The sequence below is a fragment of the Physeter macrocephalus genome, chromosome 14 (genome assembly GCF_002837175.3).
Source record: "Physeter macrocephalus isolate SW-GA chromosome 14, ASM283717v5, whole genome shotgun sequence".
NCBI classification, from domain to species: domain Eukaryota; kingdom Metazoa; phylum Chordata; class Mammalia; order Artiodactyla; family Physeteridae; genus Physeter; species Physeter macrocephalus.
Window position 1 is genome coordinate 93,106,895 of NC_041227.1, and position 18,948 is coordinate 93,125,842.

General features: G+C 45.0%; 1 protein-coding gene across 6 annotated transcripts in view; it reads right to left on the reverse strand.

Moving 5' to 3' along the window:
• The window catches only part of LOC114487815 (nucleoredoxin-like), an 82,640-nt gene that overhangs the window by 36,682 nt on the left and 27,010 nt on the right, over window positions 1–18,948 (reverse strand). For 2 of the 6 annotated variants that reach the window (XR_008619411.1, XM_055090872.1), the window contains one exon: window positions 10,052–11,447. The exons of 2 other annotated variants lie outside the window; for them this stretch is intronic. Coding sequence is in view for 3 of the 4 variants with exons in the window: in XM_055090872.1 (XP_054946847.1) it covers window positions 11,325–11,447 (123 nt within the window). In the remaining variant the exon portion in view is untranslated. Of the gene's footprint in view, window positions 1–10,051; window positions 11,574–18,948 lie in introns of those variants that run through there. 2 more of the 6 variants (XM_055090871.1, XM_028500011.2) reach the window with 2 other exon arrangements.

Sequence of the window (18,948 nt, forward strand, 5' to 3'; positions counted from 1 at the left end):
ACGGCCACTGAGCCTGCGCGTCCGGAGCCTGTGCTCCGCAACGCGAGAGGCCGCAACAGTGAGAGGTCCGCGTACCCAAAAAAAAAAAAAAAAAAAAAAAAAAAAAAAAAAAGTGGTAACTCTTGGGAAGAAACAGAGAAAGATCACTTTTTATTATAAGCCTATGTATAATGTTTGATTTATTTTGGACCATAAGCATATAGTGTATAATTTTAAAAATATTTTTACCTGTTTAGAAACCCAGGAAAAAAAAAGGTAAGGCAAAGATCATCTAAAAAGTCTGCCTCGGGACTTCCCTGGTGGTCCAGTGGTTAAGAATCTGCCTTCCAATGCAGGTGGACGCCAGTTCAATCCCTGGTCAGGGAACTAAGATCCCACATGCCACGGGGCTACTGAGCCCGCGCGCCCCAACTAATGAGACCGCGCGCTCTGGAGCCCGTGTGCCGCAACTAGAGAGAAGTCCACGTACCACAACGAAGAGCCCGCGTGCCACAACTAAGACCAGACGCAGCCAAAAATAAATAAACAAATAATTTTTTAAAATATTTTAAAAAAATATTCTACCTCCCTATCTAGCTGCCAGTGTTGCAAAGTTTTACCTTGAGTAGCGGTTCTTAAAGTGTGATTCCTGGGCCAGCAGCATCACCAGCATCACCTGAGAACTATTAAGCAATGCAAATTGGGGGGCCCCACTACCCTAGACCTAACTAGTCAGAAACTCTGGGATCGGGCCCAGCAATTTGTAGTTTAACAAGCCCTCCAGGTGATTCTGATGCAGGCTCCGGTTTGAAAATCATAGGCCTTGAGAAAAACAAAACTCTATGGCAGTTTTTGGTGCTAACAGCTCCTCAGCTGAAGTGTTAACTATCCAATCAGGCCGCCTCAGGTCGAGGCCTGAGCCCCTTCTAAGAAAATATGCATTTTAAAGGAATCTCTAGAGTTAGTTTCCCCAGGGCCAGGGCCACAAAGAGATGGCCTCTTTCAAAGATGAGGAAACTAAGACACAGAAATGCTGTGTCAGTGCTCAGTAAAAATATTCTTCCCATTGGTTTTAATTGTCCAAGATCACAAAGGAAATTAGAGATGAAGCAGCCAAGCCCCCTCTTTAAACTGCTCTGTCTCAATCTTCACGACCATTTGTAATAGCCCCTTCCCACCAACTTCAATATTTGCAACTTGACTCTCCCAGGAGGACTTAAAATTCACTCTGCCCTCTGTGAGTTCTGGTGGGAGCCGGCAGCAAGGACCCATCTAGGAAGAGGCTTCTGCAAGGTCCCCATTTGCCACACCATCACTGGGCAATACGTGGGCTGGGTGATCCCCCCGGCTGAGCAGCTGAGTGAGTTGGGAGTGCTCTGTGGCTGGCTTTGCATAAGTCACCTGCTGTTATAAGGAAGCAAGAGGCACTTCACTTCTGACTCCTGACATTCTGAACAGAGCTCTCGGATATCCTCTGGCTATTTCTGACTTAAAATAGACCAAAGTGGGAGGGGGAAGCAAGATTTTGCATCCTATACACACTCTGATGATGGGCTCCAGGGTATGTGCTTTGCCAGCTCCTTTCTTCTGCTTCTATTTGGAAGGAGTCAGAGTTCTGGGAAGGTCGAGAGCATTTCACCACTCTGCAGAGCCCTTGACAGACACAGCAATCAGATAAAGCCTCAGAATCCTTCTTAACACTCAGTTCACAAAGCTACAACTAATCAATGTTGGCAGGCAAGATGCAATTTATCATATACCCGGTTCAGTACACCCAAGAATTCTATCATCAGAGAAGCCCCAAAGAATGACAGTTACCCTAGCATCTCTTAGTAGAAACAGGTGACGGTCATTAATGATTTATAATTTTCCACATATTTTCCTTCTTAGGGTAATGAATTTCATGAGTTTATTACCGGCTACACGAAATGGGACTCATTTTCCTTTCCCCTAAACAGCCTTGCTAGAACTTAGGTCTAGGGGTTGATGGGTTGATTTGTGGGCCTACCTATCCTTAATAAGGGAAATTGAACGTTCCAGAAACCAATTTAGAACTGGCTGGAGTCCCACCTGAACATAAACAGACCGATCTACATTTTCAGTCCTGTTTCCTTCCTTCAAAGTGCTTCTAGTACAGTTTGGAAAGCAAAACGAAAATTACAAATCAATATAAGTAAATGCCCAATTGCTGATGAGAAAATAACACCAAGGTTCCAAGAAGGGAATATCCGAGAGTTGGAGAAGGCTTTGTGGAGGGCCTAATTGGGTTTGAACAGGCAGAGTGTAGAAGGGAAGACATTCCAGGCAGGAGGAACAACCAGCGCAAAGAGAGGGGAGTGGGAATGAGCAGGGGTGTGGGGTCTGTGAGGAGACAGGCTTGCCTGCGGGGGATGCTCTGGTGCTCAGTGAAGATTAAAACTGAACTTGGGCAGGGGAGGAGCAGCGCCGGGCACTAAGGGGTGGGCCCAGTAGGCAATTGGGAACTACTGCTCAAGTGAGTCACTGAGTGAAAGTGGCATTTGAGAAAGATTAGTGCCTCAGCATAAGGGATGAACTGAAGCTTGGGAAGGTACAACAGCAGATATGGATCTATGGTCTACCTTCTTAGGTCTCTTCTGGGTACCACACTGAGTGGTCTGTTGTCTCTTCCTGACTGCCGTCCATCCATAAGACAAGGAATTCAGAACAACCTCCTGCCACGTCCTCCCACTGCCATGGAAGGGGCCCCAAAGCCCCTGGAAGTTACCTGAGGGCTGGTGAATCACTCCGGGGGTCTTATGGACAGAGTCATAATGAATAAATTACAGTGGCAGCAGGGTATAATGGTGAAGAGCTTGGGTTTGGAGTCAGCCTGTCTGAGCCTGTTTGGATTTGAATCCCAGCTGCATCACTTACCAATTTGTGATCTTTTTTTTTTTTTTTTTTTTTAAATTTTTGGCCAGGCCGCGCGGCTTGTGGGATCTTAGTTGCCCAGACAGGGATTGAACCCAGGCCCTCTGCAGTGAAAGCACCTAGTCCTAACCACTGGACCACCAGGGAATTCCTACCAGTTTGTGATCTTATGAAAGTTACCTAACTCCCTGCACCTCAGCTTCTGCATCAATAAAATGGGTCTAATAATAGCACTTCCCTCATATGGTTGTTAGGTAGATTAAATAAATAAATACTTGTAAAAATTAAACCAATGTCTTGCACATAGTAAGTGTTCGTTAAATGTGGCTATAATCATAGTAGTAGTATCCAATACATTAACTATACTTGTTCTAAGATTCTTTTTATGGATTATTTATTTCGAGTCAACCAGTACATTGGTTTTTCTTAGGAAGTCTACACATCCCTCAACTGCATCTGAATCCACATAACCACTTGATATCCACATAAAATTTTAGAACTGGAGAGAACTTAGAATTATTCAGTCCAACTAACTCCCTCTTTCAAAGATGTGGAAACTAAGACACAGAAATGCTGTGTCAGTGCTCAGTAAAAATATTCTTTCCATTGATTTTAATTGTCCAAGATCACAAAGGAAATTAGAGATGAAGCAGCCAAGCCCCCTCTTTAAACTGCTCTGTCTCAATCTTCATGACCATTTGTAATAGCCCCTTCCCACCAACTTCAATATTTGCAACTTGACTCTCCCAGGAGGACTTAAAATTCACTCGTTTCCAAATCCTCAAAAGTTCCAAAAGGCAAGATAACTTAGTATCTCATTCCGGGTGCTGCTGGGCCCAAGGCACAATACAGTCACAATCACGTAAAAGGTATTCGGTTTTCCTGTTACGATTTTGTCCTCCAGATTGAGGTTACTACTGATGGAAGCCAACATCTGCATCTAAAACACAGAACGGGTAATTCCCTGGTGGTGCAGTGGTTAGGACTCTGTGCTCTCGCTGCTGAGGGGCCCAGGTTCACTCCCTGGTCAGGGAAGCAAGATCCCGCAAGCTGCACGGCATGGCCCAAAAAGACAAAAAAACAAAACAGAGCCATTCTAACCGGTGAGTGTGCATCACAAGACCAAGGCGAGGCCTTTGGTTGAAGAGCTTCGCCAAGGGAGAAAATCTGATTAACAAAAAGATAAGCAGCCAAAAAATAAATTAAACAACTGCTCACAGAGAAAGCACGAGAGAAAGGAGGTGTGGAGACGTCGTTCACACAAAGAGGGACAGAAGAGCTTGACGGATAGGGATGGGGGAAGGGTAAGAACGGATTTTCTAATATTAGACTCGCCACATGCTTAATTCCCAAATCCAAGCCAAAACGGGGTCCCCTGTCCTGCCGATGAGTTCCAGGCAGCTTTCTGTTCCGGGATACCGTCTGCAGCAGGACTGGGCATGAATGCCAAAGCAAATCCCCTCCATCTCAACCCCTCACTGCAACACAAAATTACTCACAGGGCTTATCTTGAAATGTCCTTTCATCTTTGCTTCCCCCTGACTTAAAACAATGCCTGCAAAAAATACTCAAGACCCCTACAGTAAATCCATATCCCTATTATGCACTTACTATAAAGCTGTTTATCCTGAACAATACGTGGTCAGTTTGAGAAATATGCCTTCATTTAAGCTGCTTCTTATAAAGTAAATAAATAAAAGTCTTCAGGAATACCAGAACACTATCAATTTGGACTAAATTCACGGATTCCAGTGCAAGCAGCCAAGGTCCTCGAGCCTCGAGCACAAACAGCCCTAACCCTGTATTAATTGAAAAATAAAGAGATGGGGGAAGACGTGGGTACGTGCCATGTTATGTGACTTAACAAATGACGTGATGTTCTCACTTCCATCGAAGTGGTATTTTATTTCTAACTTTATGATTATAAAAGTAATAAATGCTGACTACAGGAAACTCAGGCAGTACAATAAGAAGAAAACCAGCAGATCATTTCTGAAAAAGTTCTTGCATTGATAACTGATGTTCAATAAAATCCCAAGTCTGGCCAAATTCCAACCCAAGGAAGAACACTGTCCTAACCCGTTTCCAAGCTGACTTCCTAGCTGGGCAGAGTATTCATTTGCTGCCACTCACGATTGCATCATTTTGCTGTGCTCTTTAAAGGAACCGCAGGTCTCCACCCCAGTTGCGAAGTTTCATCTCTGGCAAGAAGTCACCACCTCTCCTATATTATGTGGTCTATCTGACAGCCAAAAATCTCCTCGGCTTAACAACATTGAGAAGTGGGGGGCTACCACTGGATGAGGGTGCCAGCAAGACAAGGAGAAACCAGAGGCAATTTTGTGGGTAGCCGAGCAGGCAATGAGATTTGGGAAAGGGCAATTCTTGGGAACTGAGAGCTATGAAATCGATCGGGATCAGGGTGTGGCTGGGGGAAAGCTTGGAAAGCCCTTGAACCTTCTGGTCAAGGCAGAATAAGGAGGAACCTAGGTGATAATGTTTGGAGAAGATCTGGTAAGGTCGTGTGAAAGGAACCAGACAACAGCTTTGGGGTCCACGGAGGGCCGCAGTAAACAAGCATTCCGATCAATGAGCTATGTGCACGTACATTCAACGTGTATATACTGAGCACCTACTGCGTATAAGGCCCTGAGCTGTGCAGGACATGACCAGGAATAACAGAAGGCGCTGACTCTGACAGAGCCCTGGGAGAGAAGGCTATTAATGTGGGTGTTGACGGTTGTGGTCCGTCAGAGAACACACCTTTCCTACCACTCCAACCACATGAGGGTCTGCTTAGCATCCTTCAAACATCCCCCAATAAAACCTGCATCCCTGCTGCCATGAGGTTACGCTGTCCTCAGACCCCCCTCGCCCTTACATCAGTTGTCCTCCCAAAGATGGACGCGCTCACAGAATCAGGCTTCAACACAGAGAGCATGGCTAAAGCACTCTTCTCTCATTAGACCAAAAATGTCCTCGTGACAAAGCCTTCCGGTTCTGTTTTACCTTTTTCCTCCCATTAGAGTGGGAGAGATGCCCTTTAAGCACGGCAGCGGTGCGTGCTCAGAGTGGCGGTGGGGCAGGTGCAGCCCTCACACTCTGCTGGCTGCTGGGCACCGTGCGAGGCCACGGCCAGCGGTCGCCCCCAGGAAAGCCCTTTCTGTGAATGAACACACTCAGCCAGTGAGTCTTTCCTTCTGTGCCTTCCAGTCCCCCAGGGTGACCTGAAGACGGGACGCTGCTGTGGAAAAGAACAGACCTGGATGGAAAGCGCTAAGCTGGAGAGAAGCAGGGAGAGAACAGCAAGGTATGTTGGCTTGCCTCCTTTCTGGGATGCCAAATCCTGGCCTCACGTGCAACCAGTGAGGAAAGAAGGATGCTGCTGACACCTGACTTAAGAGGCGTAGGCAATGTCGGTCAGGTGTCAGAGCTGTCAGCTGAACCAGTTTTCAGAATATGTGGCCTTATGATAATAGAGTTTCTTCCTAACTTGCAGGTACATATGCAATATTTTATAATGGCATTACAGTTCACACTTACACATATAAACTCACCTTTTTCTGTAAAAGTTAAAATGATATAAATCTGGGAGCGTCCCAGAAAATGCAGGACATGTGTATCACCTACTGACATAAAAGAAACAGATAATCACCCTTTCCCTCTGGTCCATATAAGCTAATATTTAGGGTTATTATGAGAATTAGAGAGCTAATATGCATAAGCGCTTAGAATAGTGTTAGGTACAGTGAGTGCTATGCAAGTCTGTTAAATAACAAAAAAGGAATAACATTTTTAAATGCTATAGTTTGGTACAACATATTTTTAAAAATCTGAAGTGACCCCAGAGACTCAAAGTTATGAGGAAACTGTCTATACCCTCCAGGGGCTCCAAGACCAAAGGGGAGAAAGAGCCCAGGGCTCCAGCCAGAGGGCTTGTCTGGCTAGGAAGGTCTGAAGCACGGGGCCGCCCCCCTTCCGGTTACGTACCTGGCCACACATCCCAGATGAAGTGCCTTTCACTGAATTTCCCTTGCTAGCTTGGTGTGGAAGGGAGTTTAACTGGAGCACCTTAGGCTTTGGCTGGGTAAACACTTAAGTGAAAGAAAACTTGAGACTGAATCAAGATATACATGTAATTTTAAAAGCTGACATATATCGGGCTTCCCTGGTGGCGCAGTGGTTGAGAGTCCGCCTGCCGATGCAGGGGACACGGGTTCGTGCCCCAGTCCGGGAGGATCCCACGTGCCGCGGAGCGGCTGGGCCCGTGAGCCACGGCCGCTGAGCCTGCGCGTCCGGAGCCTGCGCTCCGCAATGGGAGAGGCCACAACAGTGAGAAGCCCGCGTACAGCAAAAAAAAAAAAAAAAAAAAAAAAAAAGCTGACACATATCAATATATGATATTTTGATATATGAAATATTTGAACCCTGATTAGATACTTGATGTTATTTAGGAATTATTAATTTGGACGGTACAGTCATAGTATTGATTATTTTTCAAACCCTTACCTTCTAGCGGTCACATTTCAATATTTATGGCTGAAATGATACAATGTCTGAGATTTTTCCTCAAAATAATAGGGTGAGAAAGGGTAGAGATGAAACAAGATTAGCTATGAATTGATTATTGCTGCCGCTGGATGATGGGTGTATGGGGTCCATGAGATTATTCTAATTCCGTATAATTTAAAATTCTCTGTAATAAGAAATAATTTCTGGTTGTGCTTTTTTTTATAAGAAAAAAAAAAAAGGGAGAGGCATGTCTGAAAAGAAGATCCCAGGCCTTGGCCAGAGGAGAGAGAGACTGCTTTAGAGAATTCGGGAAACAACAAATACCTCAAGAAAACCACCAGGCGATGGCTGCTTACTGCACCGTGAATACCGAAGTAGTGGTTGAAGGGAAAACTTGGGGCTGGGGCGGTAAAAAGGAAAGAAAAACTGAATGTTCTCCATAATCGAGAAGAACATATGTTCTTCCAGGGTTATTGCCAGTTAAACCTCATTTCCTTGCGAACACGTACACGAAGTTGCTGGGGCTTCTCCCTACCTCCCCGCTCAACACACTCGGACTAGACAATTTCACTCTTCTCTGTGCAGATTCCAGGGAGGTATCCTGGAGACAGACATCAAAGGAATTAGAGCTGGCAGCCCAGAACAGGTCATGCTGTCAGAGGGAGGCTAGGAACCACATGAAAAGCAGAGAATTCACAGGGCGTTTTATTATTATTATTATTTTTTAAAGAGCTCAGAAATGTCTTTCGTTTGAGTTTTAGTTTAAGGACAGCTACCTCTGGGGGGATGGCTTTGAAGTCATATAGCCCAGAGCAGCACTCAGCAGCAGGCCAGCGAGGGAAGGAAAATGCTGTACCCAGCGGAAAAAAACAGAGGGATCCGTGCCGGTTGAGGGGTTAGTCTCGCTTCCCTAAATAATAACCTGGAAGATTTATGCTTGGTATAAGGACAGGAAGGGAGGGAGGGAGGGAGGAAAAGGAATCACTGCTAGAGCAACAGTGTAGCTGGGATCAGATTTGAAAAGGCAACCAAGGCTAGACTTGCAATTGCCCTTCTAAGCATCAGCAGCAGGATATAGAGATTAAGTGAAAGAGACCCTGGTGAAACCCAACTGAATACAGGGGCCGGCACTGGAGGATCAGAGTGGCCTGAGAGCTAGAATACAGCTCTTGAAACAGTCACTTGGACTGCTTCAAGGCTCTAGAAAGCAGTATCTGAAAAGCACGAGATAGGAGTCCGAGGGCAGAGGTGTGGTATCTACATCAGGGCAGCAAGAGCTTACCCGGATGTGACAAACTGGTGGGCTGGCCACAGTCAGAACTTACAGCTATGGGGAAGAAAAAAGAAAAAAGCCCCGAGCATAAAGTTGACCCCATCTCAGCAGCTCCAACAAACACAGAAGAAAGAGAAAAGAGAGGTTCCCTACTAGCACTGCCCACGGGTGCCACATCTTCACCACACCCATTGGGAGACTGGAGAGCCGAAATAGCGAGATAAATTTATACTAACAAACTCAAGATCCGAAAAGAGGTTCTGTCGGCAACAAGGCAGTCAGAGGGGAGCCAAGTTGAAATGACATGCCTGTCTGTGGGGAAATACAGTACCCGACAAAACTTTCTTCTTTCCAGGACGGGCAAACAATACAAACTGTGAAGCTTCCAGAAATATTCTGTAACACAACAGCAATGTGTAATATGTTGCATTGAAGATACAAAGAGTAGACCAGTGGAAACAGAAGAAAAATGTGGAAAATGTATGCTTGTTTTCAGACCAAAACGTTTTTTTTTTTAAAGCTGAATAAAATGAGAAAATACTGTAAGGAAACCAAAAATGCAATTGCATTTTTGAAATTTCCATTTAAAGACAACTTTAAAAACCCAACAGGGCTTCCCTGGTGGTGCAGTGGTTGCGCGTCCGCCTGCCGATGCAGGGGAACCGGGCTCGCGCCCCGGTCTGGGAGGATCCCACATGCCGCGGAGCGGCTGGGCCCGTGAGCCATGGCCTCTGAGCCTGCGCGTCCGGAGCCTGTGCTCCGCAACGGGAGAGGCCCCAGCAGAGGGAGGCCCGCATACCACAAAAAAAAAAAAAAAAAAAAAAACAAACCAACAGAACCAATCCTACAGAATTGAGAAGAAGAATTTTTAAAAAGCAGGGAAAGAAAACAGGAAAAGAAATTAATGAAAAAAAAAGACGAAATTGAGGCTAAAACAAATGAAATGGAAATAATCACTAAAATATAACAGAATCTTTGACCCAGTTATTCTTCTTAGGAATTTATCCTATGCAAACGACCAAAGACATGCACAAAGATGTATATTAAAAGCAAGTTTAGGGACTTCCCCGGTGGTCCAGCAGTTAAGACTCTGCGCTCCCAATGTAGGGGGCCTAGTTCGATCCCTGGTCAGGGAAATAGATCCCGCATGCCACAACTAAGAGCCTGCAGGCCGCAACTAAGACCCAGCACAGCCAAATAAATATTTTTTTAAAAAAGAAAAAAAAAAAAAAAAAAAAAAAAGCAAGTTTATAACAGCACTGAGGATTATAGCAAAATTTGGAACTGGCCTAAGTTTGCCATAACTGGAAATTGTTAAATGTTAAATTATAAATTATTATTTATAAATTATAATTGGTTCACTTATTTAGTGGAATATTATGTAGCTGTCAGAGATCCCCTTTTTGAAGAATTTATTCTGGACTTCCCTGGTGGTGCAGTGGTTAAGATTCTGCCTGCCAATGCAAGGGACACGGGTTCGAGCCCTGGTCCAGGAAGATCCCACATGCCGCAGAGCAACTAAGCCCACGAGCCACAACTACTGAGCCTGCGCTCTAGAGCCCGCGACCCACAACTACTGAGCCCGTGTGCCACAACTACTGAAGCCCATGCGCCTAGAGCCCGTGCTTGGCGACAGAGAAGCCACCGCAATAAGAAGCCCACGCACCGCAACGAAGAGTGGCCCCTGCTCGCCCACGCGTAGCAATGAAGACCCAACACGACCAAAAATAAATCAGTCAACAAATAAATTTTTTTAAAAAAAGAATTTATTCTTACATGGAAATATGCACACATAGAAAAAGATAAGGCTAACCTGTGACATAGGAATATCAGTTACTTCCGGTAGGAGGCCTATAGGTGATTTTTCCCTCTATACACTTTTCTGTATTTTCCAATTTTCTACAGTGATCCTGTATTACTTCTCAAAGAGAAAAAAATCCCAATAGATGTTTTGGTAAAAGAAGAAAAAGAAGCCTTGAGCAACTTTAAAATGCAACAATACGGCTACCAAAAATCAATTTCTCTGAGGTCAAAGGCAGCTCCCCTCATGAAGCTATCACCTGGACAAGTCTCCCCACAAGTACTCAGGATTGGCACCTCACCACCTGCCTTATTTTACAACAAAAACCCAGTGAGCTTTCCAGAACACTTAAAAACAGGATTCCACTGCACAGCCATAAATTCACTACATGTGTTTGCCTCCTTGAATTTACTATGGGGTAGGCAGGCACTAGATTGCATCCTCCCTTCCCTGTGCCAACATACTTCACTGGTTTTAAATAAGCTGTCAATTGCTAAAGGTAAATATTAGGGTTAGCTCCTTCCCAGGCATCATAATTCTCTCTCAACTCAAATGTTTGTGAATTTTAAATCTCTCAGCGGAGGTACTTGTCCTGCACAAGGTTACCCTGTGAGCAACGCTTCATATTAATTGTTCCAGTGCACGGACCTCCAGAGAAAAGTCACAGAGGTCCCATGCTCTCACCCCCAGGTGGTCTACTCTCTACAACTTATACACTTTGACCACGTCACTTCTCCCAGCCTTCAGTTGTTGAACATAAGTAACACCTTGTCATTAAATCATATATTTTTCTTTATTTTTTTAAATATTATTTTATTTATTTATTTATTTGGTTGTGCCAGGTCTTTGTTGTGGCAGGCGGGCTCCTTAGTTGCAGCTCCAGGGTTCCTTAGTTGCGGCACGCGGGCTCCTTAGTTGTGGCATGTGAACTCTTAGTTGCGGTATGCATGTGGGATCTAGTTCCCTGACCAGGGATTGAACCCGGGCCCCCTGCATTGGGAGAACAGAGTGTTATCCACTGCGCCGCCATGGAAGTCCCCACATATCTTTCTTTAAAAGAACATTACTAACAAATTTGAAATTAATCCTCTCCCAAAGTCTCCATAATTGCCAGTCCTGTTTTATGAACAGAAAAAAAAAATGAGGTTACAAAAGGAAAATCAGAGATTCATAAAATCAGAACACTGGAAAAGAGCTTAAAATTTAGTTCAATGACTCCTGACAGATGGATAAGCGAAATGTGGTATATTCAAAAAGACAACAGAATATTAGTCAGACTTAAAAACAAAGGAAATCCTGACACAGGCTACAAGACGGATGAACGTGACTGATAATGCTAAGTGAAATTAGCCAGACGCAAAAGGGCAAATACCGCACGGCTCCACTTAGATGAGGCTAAGAGACAGAAAGTAGTCAAATTCAGAGACAGAAGTAGAATGCTGATTCTTAGGGGCTGGAAGGAGAGGGCATGAGGAGTTACTGTTTAACAGGTACAGAGTTTTAGGTACAGAGTTTCAGTTGGGGAAGATGAGAAAGTTCTGGAGATGGATGGTGGTGATGGTTGCACAGCAGCGTGAAAGTACCCAATGTCACTGCACGACACACTTAAAAATATCTAAAATGGTAAACTGTTATGTACATTCTACCACAATAGGAAATATAACCTTTTTTTAAAAAGGTATTTAGCTCAACAACTCTTCCACTAAAAAAATTACCTGCTGGACTTCCCTGGTGACGCAGTGGTTAAGAATCCACCTGCCAACGCAGGGGACACGGGTTCAAGCCCTGGTCTCGGAAGATCCCACATGCCGCGGAGCAACTAAGCCCGTGCGCCACAACTACTGAGGCTGCACTCTAGAGCCCGCGAGCCACAACTACTGAAGCCCGCGTGCGTAGAGCCCGTGCTCCACAACAAGAGAAGCCACCGCGATGAGAAGCCCATGTACCGCAACAAAGACCCAACGCAGCCAAAATTAAATAAATAAATAATAAATAAAAGATATAATGAAATAAAATGTTAAAAAAAAATTACCTGCTACTTGGGCTTCCCTGGTGGCGCAGTGGTTGGGGGCCCGCCTGCCGATGCGGCGGGCACGGGTTCGTGCCCCGGTCCGGGAGGATCCCACATGCTGTGGAGCCTGCGCGTCTGGAGCCTGTGCTCCGCGACGGGAAAGGCCGCAGCGGTGAGAGGCCCGCGTAACGCAAAAAAAAAAAAATTACCTGCTACATAACTTGCTTGGAATCTAGGTGACTCTTGTTCCAATCTTGCCCGTATTAGACCCAAACTCCAAGGAGATCAAATATACTTCTGACTTTGAAGTTTAATGTTTATACCAACCCTCCCTATAATAGGACTGCCTCCTAAAGAAGTGATTTTTCTGGGAATTCCCTGGTGGTCCAGTGGTTAGGACTCGGCACTTTCACTGCCAAGGGCCCAAGTTCAAGCATAAGTAAGTAAAGTAAGGAAGGAAAGGAAGGAAGGAAGGAAGAAAGAAAGGAGTGATTTTCCCGACAGCTGCAAAGGCCATGCTTTGTGCTCCTGTGAGTTGAGGTGCCTTCTCTAACCTGTTCACTTTGCTTCAGCCAGCAGTTACGCTGTGAGCTGTGGGAGGGCTTTTCCAGTTAAACAGATGGCAAAGGGCCAAGTTTGGTGGATCTTTGTGTATTTATTTGTTTCAAGTAGCTAAAAGAGACCAGTGCTTTCTTCGTTTATCTAAAATGTCGCTCTGCAAGTCTGCCAGTTGTTGGGGTGAAGGTGGTGAGAGATGTAGAGAGAGAAGGAAACCCTCTCCTTCGTTCCCACCTCGAAAACATCACCCTTTGTTTTGGGCTTCCCAGCGAGTTTAGAAACTCTTAGAAACTAAACAAATAGAAAAATCCAGAAATGCTTAGGCAGAGGTCAAAACGTTTTAAATTGTGGCCAGTGGGGTCTGTTTTCTTCCAGGCAAGGGCCGCACAGGGGAAACTTTAAAAACCTATGATAACAAACCTCCTACCAACTGTGAAACACAGTAAAAAAAGAAAATTGGGTGCAAAATAGAAATGGATTTTTCTAAAATGGAGGCAGATGCCCCCAGGGCTCACCAGAAAGCTCTAGGAATGGTTGCCTCGGTAATCAACAACATACTATTTTGTAACAGAGAGCATTTCTCTCTAAAGTACTCGTGGAATTGCCAAAAGTAGCTGAAAACCTTTTTCTCCAGGCTTTGGGCCTGTCCCTGTGACAAGCCACGCTCTCTGTAACCACCCTGGCCTGTGTCCTCTCGTGAGCCTCCCAGGCCAGTGTTTCCCCTCTAGTTCCTCTAACAAAACTGTACCGTAATAATTCTGCTCACACACCACAATCATCTCACGCCTCTGCCCAAAAACCTTTAATAGCTGCTTAAGTCATTATATATTCAGTGTAAACTTTCTACTGCTCCAGCCCCACCCCCAGTGCAGACTTCTTCACCTCTATTCCCAACAAGCACTTCCATTCCAGGCCCTCTGTGGCCCTGGGTTCGAGTCCCCAGTCTGACTTTTCCAGCTGCGTGGTCCAGAACACTTATGTGACAGAAGGAGGCTGGGTTTGGGGGACAGGTCTGAGCTTCGATCACCCCCTCTGTCACTTGCTAATTTTCATGGCTTGGGTAATTCACTTTACTTCTCTGAGCTTCAACTTCCTCACTTAAAGAAAGGGGAGTCACAGTACCTACCTCACAGGGTTGTTTGGTGGATAACATGGAAAAGAGCAGACAAAGTATTGGCACGGTGCTCGGTCCCTGGCACATTTTTCCTCAGCCTCTATAAATGTGAGTTCCGCCAACTCCCAGTACTGTTATCAGGAATACATACCGGGGAAAGCGCTTTGAAAACAGTCCAGCGCTATTCACAATAGCCAAGACATGGAAGCAACCTAAATGTTCATCGACAGATGAATGGATAAAGAAGATATTATATATATAATATTATATATATATTTATTACTCAGCCATTAAAAAGAATGAAATAATGCCATTTGCGGCAACATGGATGGACCTAGGGATTATCATACTAAGTGAAGTAAGTTAGAAAGAGAAAGATAAATACCATATGATATCACTTATATGTGGAATCTAAAATACGACACAAATGAACGTACCTACGAAACAGAAACAGACGCACAGATGTAGAGAACAGACTTGTGGTTGCGAAGGTCGGGGTATTGACGGAGAGGGATGGATTGGAAGTTTGGGACTAGGAGACACAAACTATTATGTATATAGAATGGATAAACGACAAGGTCCTACTGTATAGCACAGGGAACTATACTCAATATCCTGCGATAAACCACAATGGAAAAGAATATATATATGTGTGTGTATAACTGAATCACTCTGCTGTACAGAAGAAATTAACACAACATTGTAAATCAACTGTGCTTCAATAAAATTTTTTTAAAAGTCAAGTGCTATGTGGAGAGTATGTGTTATGACCACTTTTGAGCCACAATGGGAAATCTCCCTAAATAGTCCTTCTCCCTGCCCTTCCAGGCCAAGGCAAGTCCTGCCCTTCTTGGGGGAGCTTCTCTGACCAGTCCAAGGGGTCCCGGGCCTGCCTTCTGACTCCTATACTGTTCCACACGGCTGAACGCCGTCTTCCCTTGTTTACTGCTTCTCTGACCCAAGTAGGGCTTTTTCACTGTAAGAAGGCTATAAACTCCCTGGAAACCACGCATCCATACTCCTGAGTGCTCCTGGGGCCTCCCTGTGCAAAACTCCCCGCAGGTGCCCCACAGATTGCCACGTACAGACAGAGCACAATGTTGGGAGTTGCTGCCCCAGTGGTAGCCCCTAAAGCCAAAATCACCAAGAGGCCACCAAGGGCCAAACCGAGCCCTTAGATGTGTTGTTTGACACACACACAATGTTTTAAATTTTAATTAGTTAACAATACTTAGAAATCAGAAGAGTCCACAGTTTGTAAACATTTTGCTAGATGTGACCATCCAGGTCTGCGTTCCAGTAAGGCTGCTCCTTTGAGATGAGGATGCTCTCCCCCATTTGCCCCAGGCTTGCCACTCTCCCTATCACCTCCTGACTCACACTTACCAGTTTACGAGGGATGGAGCTGAGACAAAAGGAAATTACTTTTCCCTCCTAAGTCTCTGTCAAAGGTTAGAAAATAGAAGATACACTAAAAAGGATCTATGTTTCCAGAAAAACAGGCAAGAAGCATATTTCTTTGTAGAAAAAATTATTCCTGTATGTTTCCTGTGCACAGAAAGTCTATGTGGAAATTCCCCACCTGCTTCATGCAATCAGGTGGCAGTTAGTATCTGAGCTTGCTGCCCAATGGCATGTCCTAGAATGCCAAGTGGGTCTTCAAGGAACCTCGGGGAATAGATGAGCATTTCCCAGATTATAGAGTTAGAAGATAGACCCTGAAAAGTCAGTGGCTACTAAGATCACAGAGTTTGAAGATAGATACTGAAAAGTCAGTGGCTACTAAGGGTTTGGAAGTTTCTCCCAGGATAACGAATAGAGGGGTCCAGTGAAAGTACCTAAAAGCAGATCACGGGGGCCATGGGGCACACAAGTGATCCAACACCACTTCCCACTTTCAGGGTGTCTGGGGCAGCCCTCTCCCATGTGCTATCTGCTTATCTCTTGGATTATTTTTTACCTTCTCTCTCTAGAATGTTGTCAATTCTGCCCTTGCACAGAAATGTTAATCTTTCAGAAGTGACCAACCAATCAGGAGGTCCTTTGGGTTAGGTCAGCAAACCACAGGCTGGAAATGTCCCTGGGGTCCTGGGACCTTGGCTGTTCTCACCCTGTTGGCTACTCAAAGGGCTCTTTCTTTGCTGCCACAGACATTCTCCTCTGGGGTAGGAGAGACTCTGTGTGTGTGTGTGTGTGTGTGTGTGTGTGTGTGTGTGTGTGTGTGTGTGTGTGTGTGTGTGTGTGTGTTGAGGGAGCTGGGTTAACTAAAAAAAAGACAAGAGGTTGACAGATTCTACATGCTTAAAAACCTCAGAAGGCCAGAAATGAAGGTTTGCAATCACTCTCCTGAATTCTCTCTTTTCCAATTCTCTGTGTTTGGGGTGCTCAAGACCTTAGCCTGCCTTATCTCCAGCAACACCTTGGCTGAGAAATTCCTGTCAAAAGACAGAGGCCATATTTGCTTCCCAAATGTGCTGTACACCATGTTCCCCATAAGACACGGTAGGGCACAGAGAAAAAGAATAGGCTTTGGAGGGAAAGCCAACTGACCAGGTGATTCTGTCACTTACTAGCTCGGTGGGCACATCTCGTATCTCTCTGGGCCTCAGTTTCCTCATCTATACAATAGGAGTAATGATGCCTACCTCACAGAGTTCTTGTGAAAATTAAATAAGGCAGCACATGGGAAGTCCTTTCCAACTCCATGCTTGACACCTGGAAGACACCTCCTTAAGTGACAGCCTGGGCCTGTTATTAGGCAGTTCAGCACATCTCCAGGGGCAGCTGGTAGAGGCAGAGTTCAGATACTGGCTCCACCATTATGAAAACTATTCAGTCCAATAGTGCCTCACCCAAAGGGTCATGTGAGGATTAAATAAATAATACAAAGCATTTAGGGACTTCCCTGGCAGTCCAGTGATTAAGACTCTGCGCTTCCAAGGCAGGGGGTGAGGGTTCAATCCCTGGTCGGGGAACTAAGGTCTCACATGTGGCACGGTGTGGCCAAAACAATAAAAATAAAAATAAATAAAAATTTTAAAAAACAGCCTTCTCTTAAAAAATAATAATAATACAAAGCATTTAGATGGGGCCTGGCAAAGTCGGCACACCCAATATGTAAATGAAAGCTGTAATTTTTATTCTTGTTATGATTGTTTATTCCCTCTTTATGTGTCTCATCCCAGATCATGAAGCACTAGATACCTGAGTAGAGTACTAACCTAAAAGCACATTAACCCTAATAATCATCGGGACATTATCTGAGATGGACCAGAGCTGCATGACTGCTAGGGACTTGATATAGGAAGAAAGGACACATATTCCAGCTGACTCTTGACTCTGTGTGTATGGATGACAGGCTGAGATGGTACCTACTCACTTTCCTAGACATCATGGGCAGACAGAATGGGTTTCCCATGCATTTAACTCATTTTACATAGCGCACATCCTATGTACCAGGCATGTCCTCTATGCTAAGGGACATAACAGTGAACAAGCCCTGGGAATCTTTATTATTTTTGGCCACACCATGCGGTTTGTGGGATTTTAGCTCCCCAACCAGGGATCGAACCCTCGCCCTCGGCAATGAAAGCGTGAAGTCTTAACCACTGGACTGCCGGGGAATTCCCGGAAATCTGTACTTTTAAAAGCTCCCCAGGTGACTCTGAATTATCAGCCAGGGTTGAAAGTCACCACCTGATGTTTCACTTGGAACAAGCACTCGAGGGAAACCTAACAGAACTGGGATCCCAACACCATTCCCTGTCTCTCCCGGCTGCACTTTGAGATTGAGACCTGTATTCCCTACAATAATGTGGAATCCACACATCAGAACAGGAAGAGCAGAGACGGAGCCTCCTCTTCCCTCCATTGGCCTCCTTTGCTATAGCCCCACCTCCCTTCTGGAAAGAGCAGCAAAGTGAGGTCCCTCTATCCCCCGGGAGCCTCGGGACTCATTCTGAGCTCCAGCCTGGGAGAAGCAGCTGGGGCTGGTGCAGGCAGACATCCATCCTTCGGCTCTGTTTGTAGGTCCGACACCCTGTGATAACAGCCATTTGGTCACCAGCTTCTGGGAGGGTAATGATGAGGCCAAACAACTCTACAGCCAGAAGTAATTTGCCCCAAGTACTGGTGTTGCCTGGAGGCAAAACAATTAGTGGGTTGATGACAGCCTGATGCTTGAGAAATCATATTTTTAAACAGAAGGGGGGAGAAAACGTTGCTAAAGAAGCCCTTTAACTCAGAAGGCAGTCTCATCCACCTTACAAATTCAATGCCCTCTGAATACACATCCATCAGTCACAGCAGGGAATCTTTCAACTCGAAAAAGAGCAAGAGAAGGAATTCAGATAAACATCACGGACTGTAGCAATAAAGCGGGTGCCGATTCACCCCTTCCCCTCGAGGCAGGAGAGAATCAAGGAAGAATTTCAAAATCTTTTTCTACAATTAAAGAAAGGGATCCGGTGGGGGAAGGGAGTGAGGACAGAGATCAAGAAGCTTAAGGTTTGCTATTTTAAGCTCAAAATAAATCATAAGAAAGAACTGGAAGGTTTTTTTTATTTTTAAGATCTCATCTAAGGCCGGAACAGCATCTAGTGTTTGGCCGGAGGGTGGGGTGAGCAAGCCGTCAGGCCAGGATCAGTCTTTTCACTCCCTCGTCTAGTCCCCCAAAACAAAAGCAGAGTCTGTCACGTGCTTCCAGAATTTTACAATCTTGAATTACAGCTTTCAAATAATTCAGATTCCACTATAACAAATCTCAGAAAGGGGAGGCAGACTACAAAGGAAATCCAGCAAAATATACC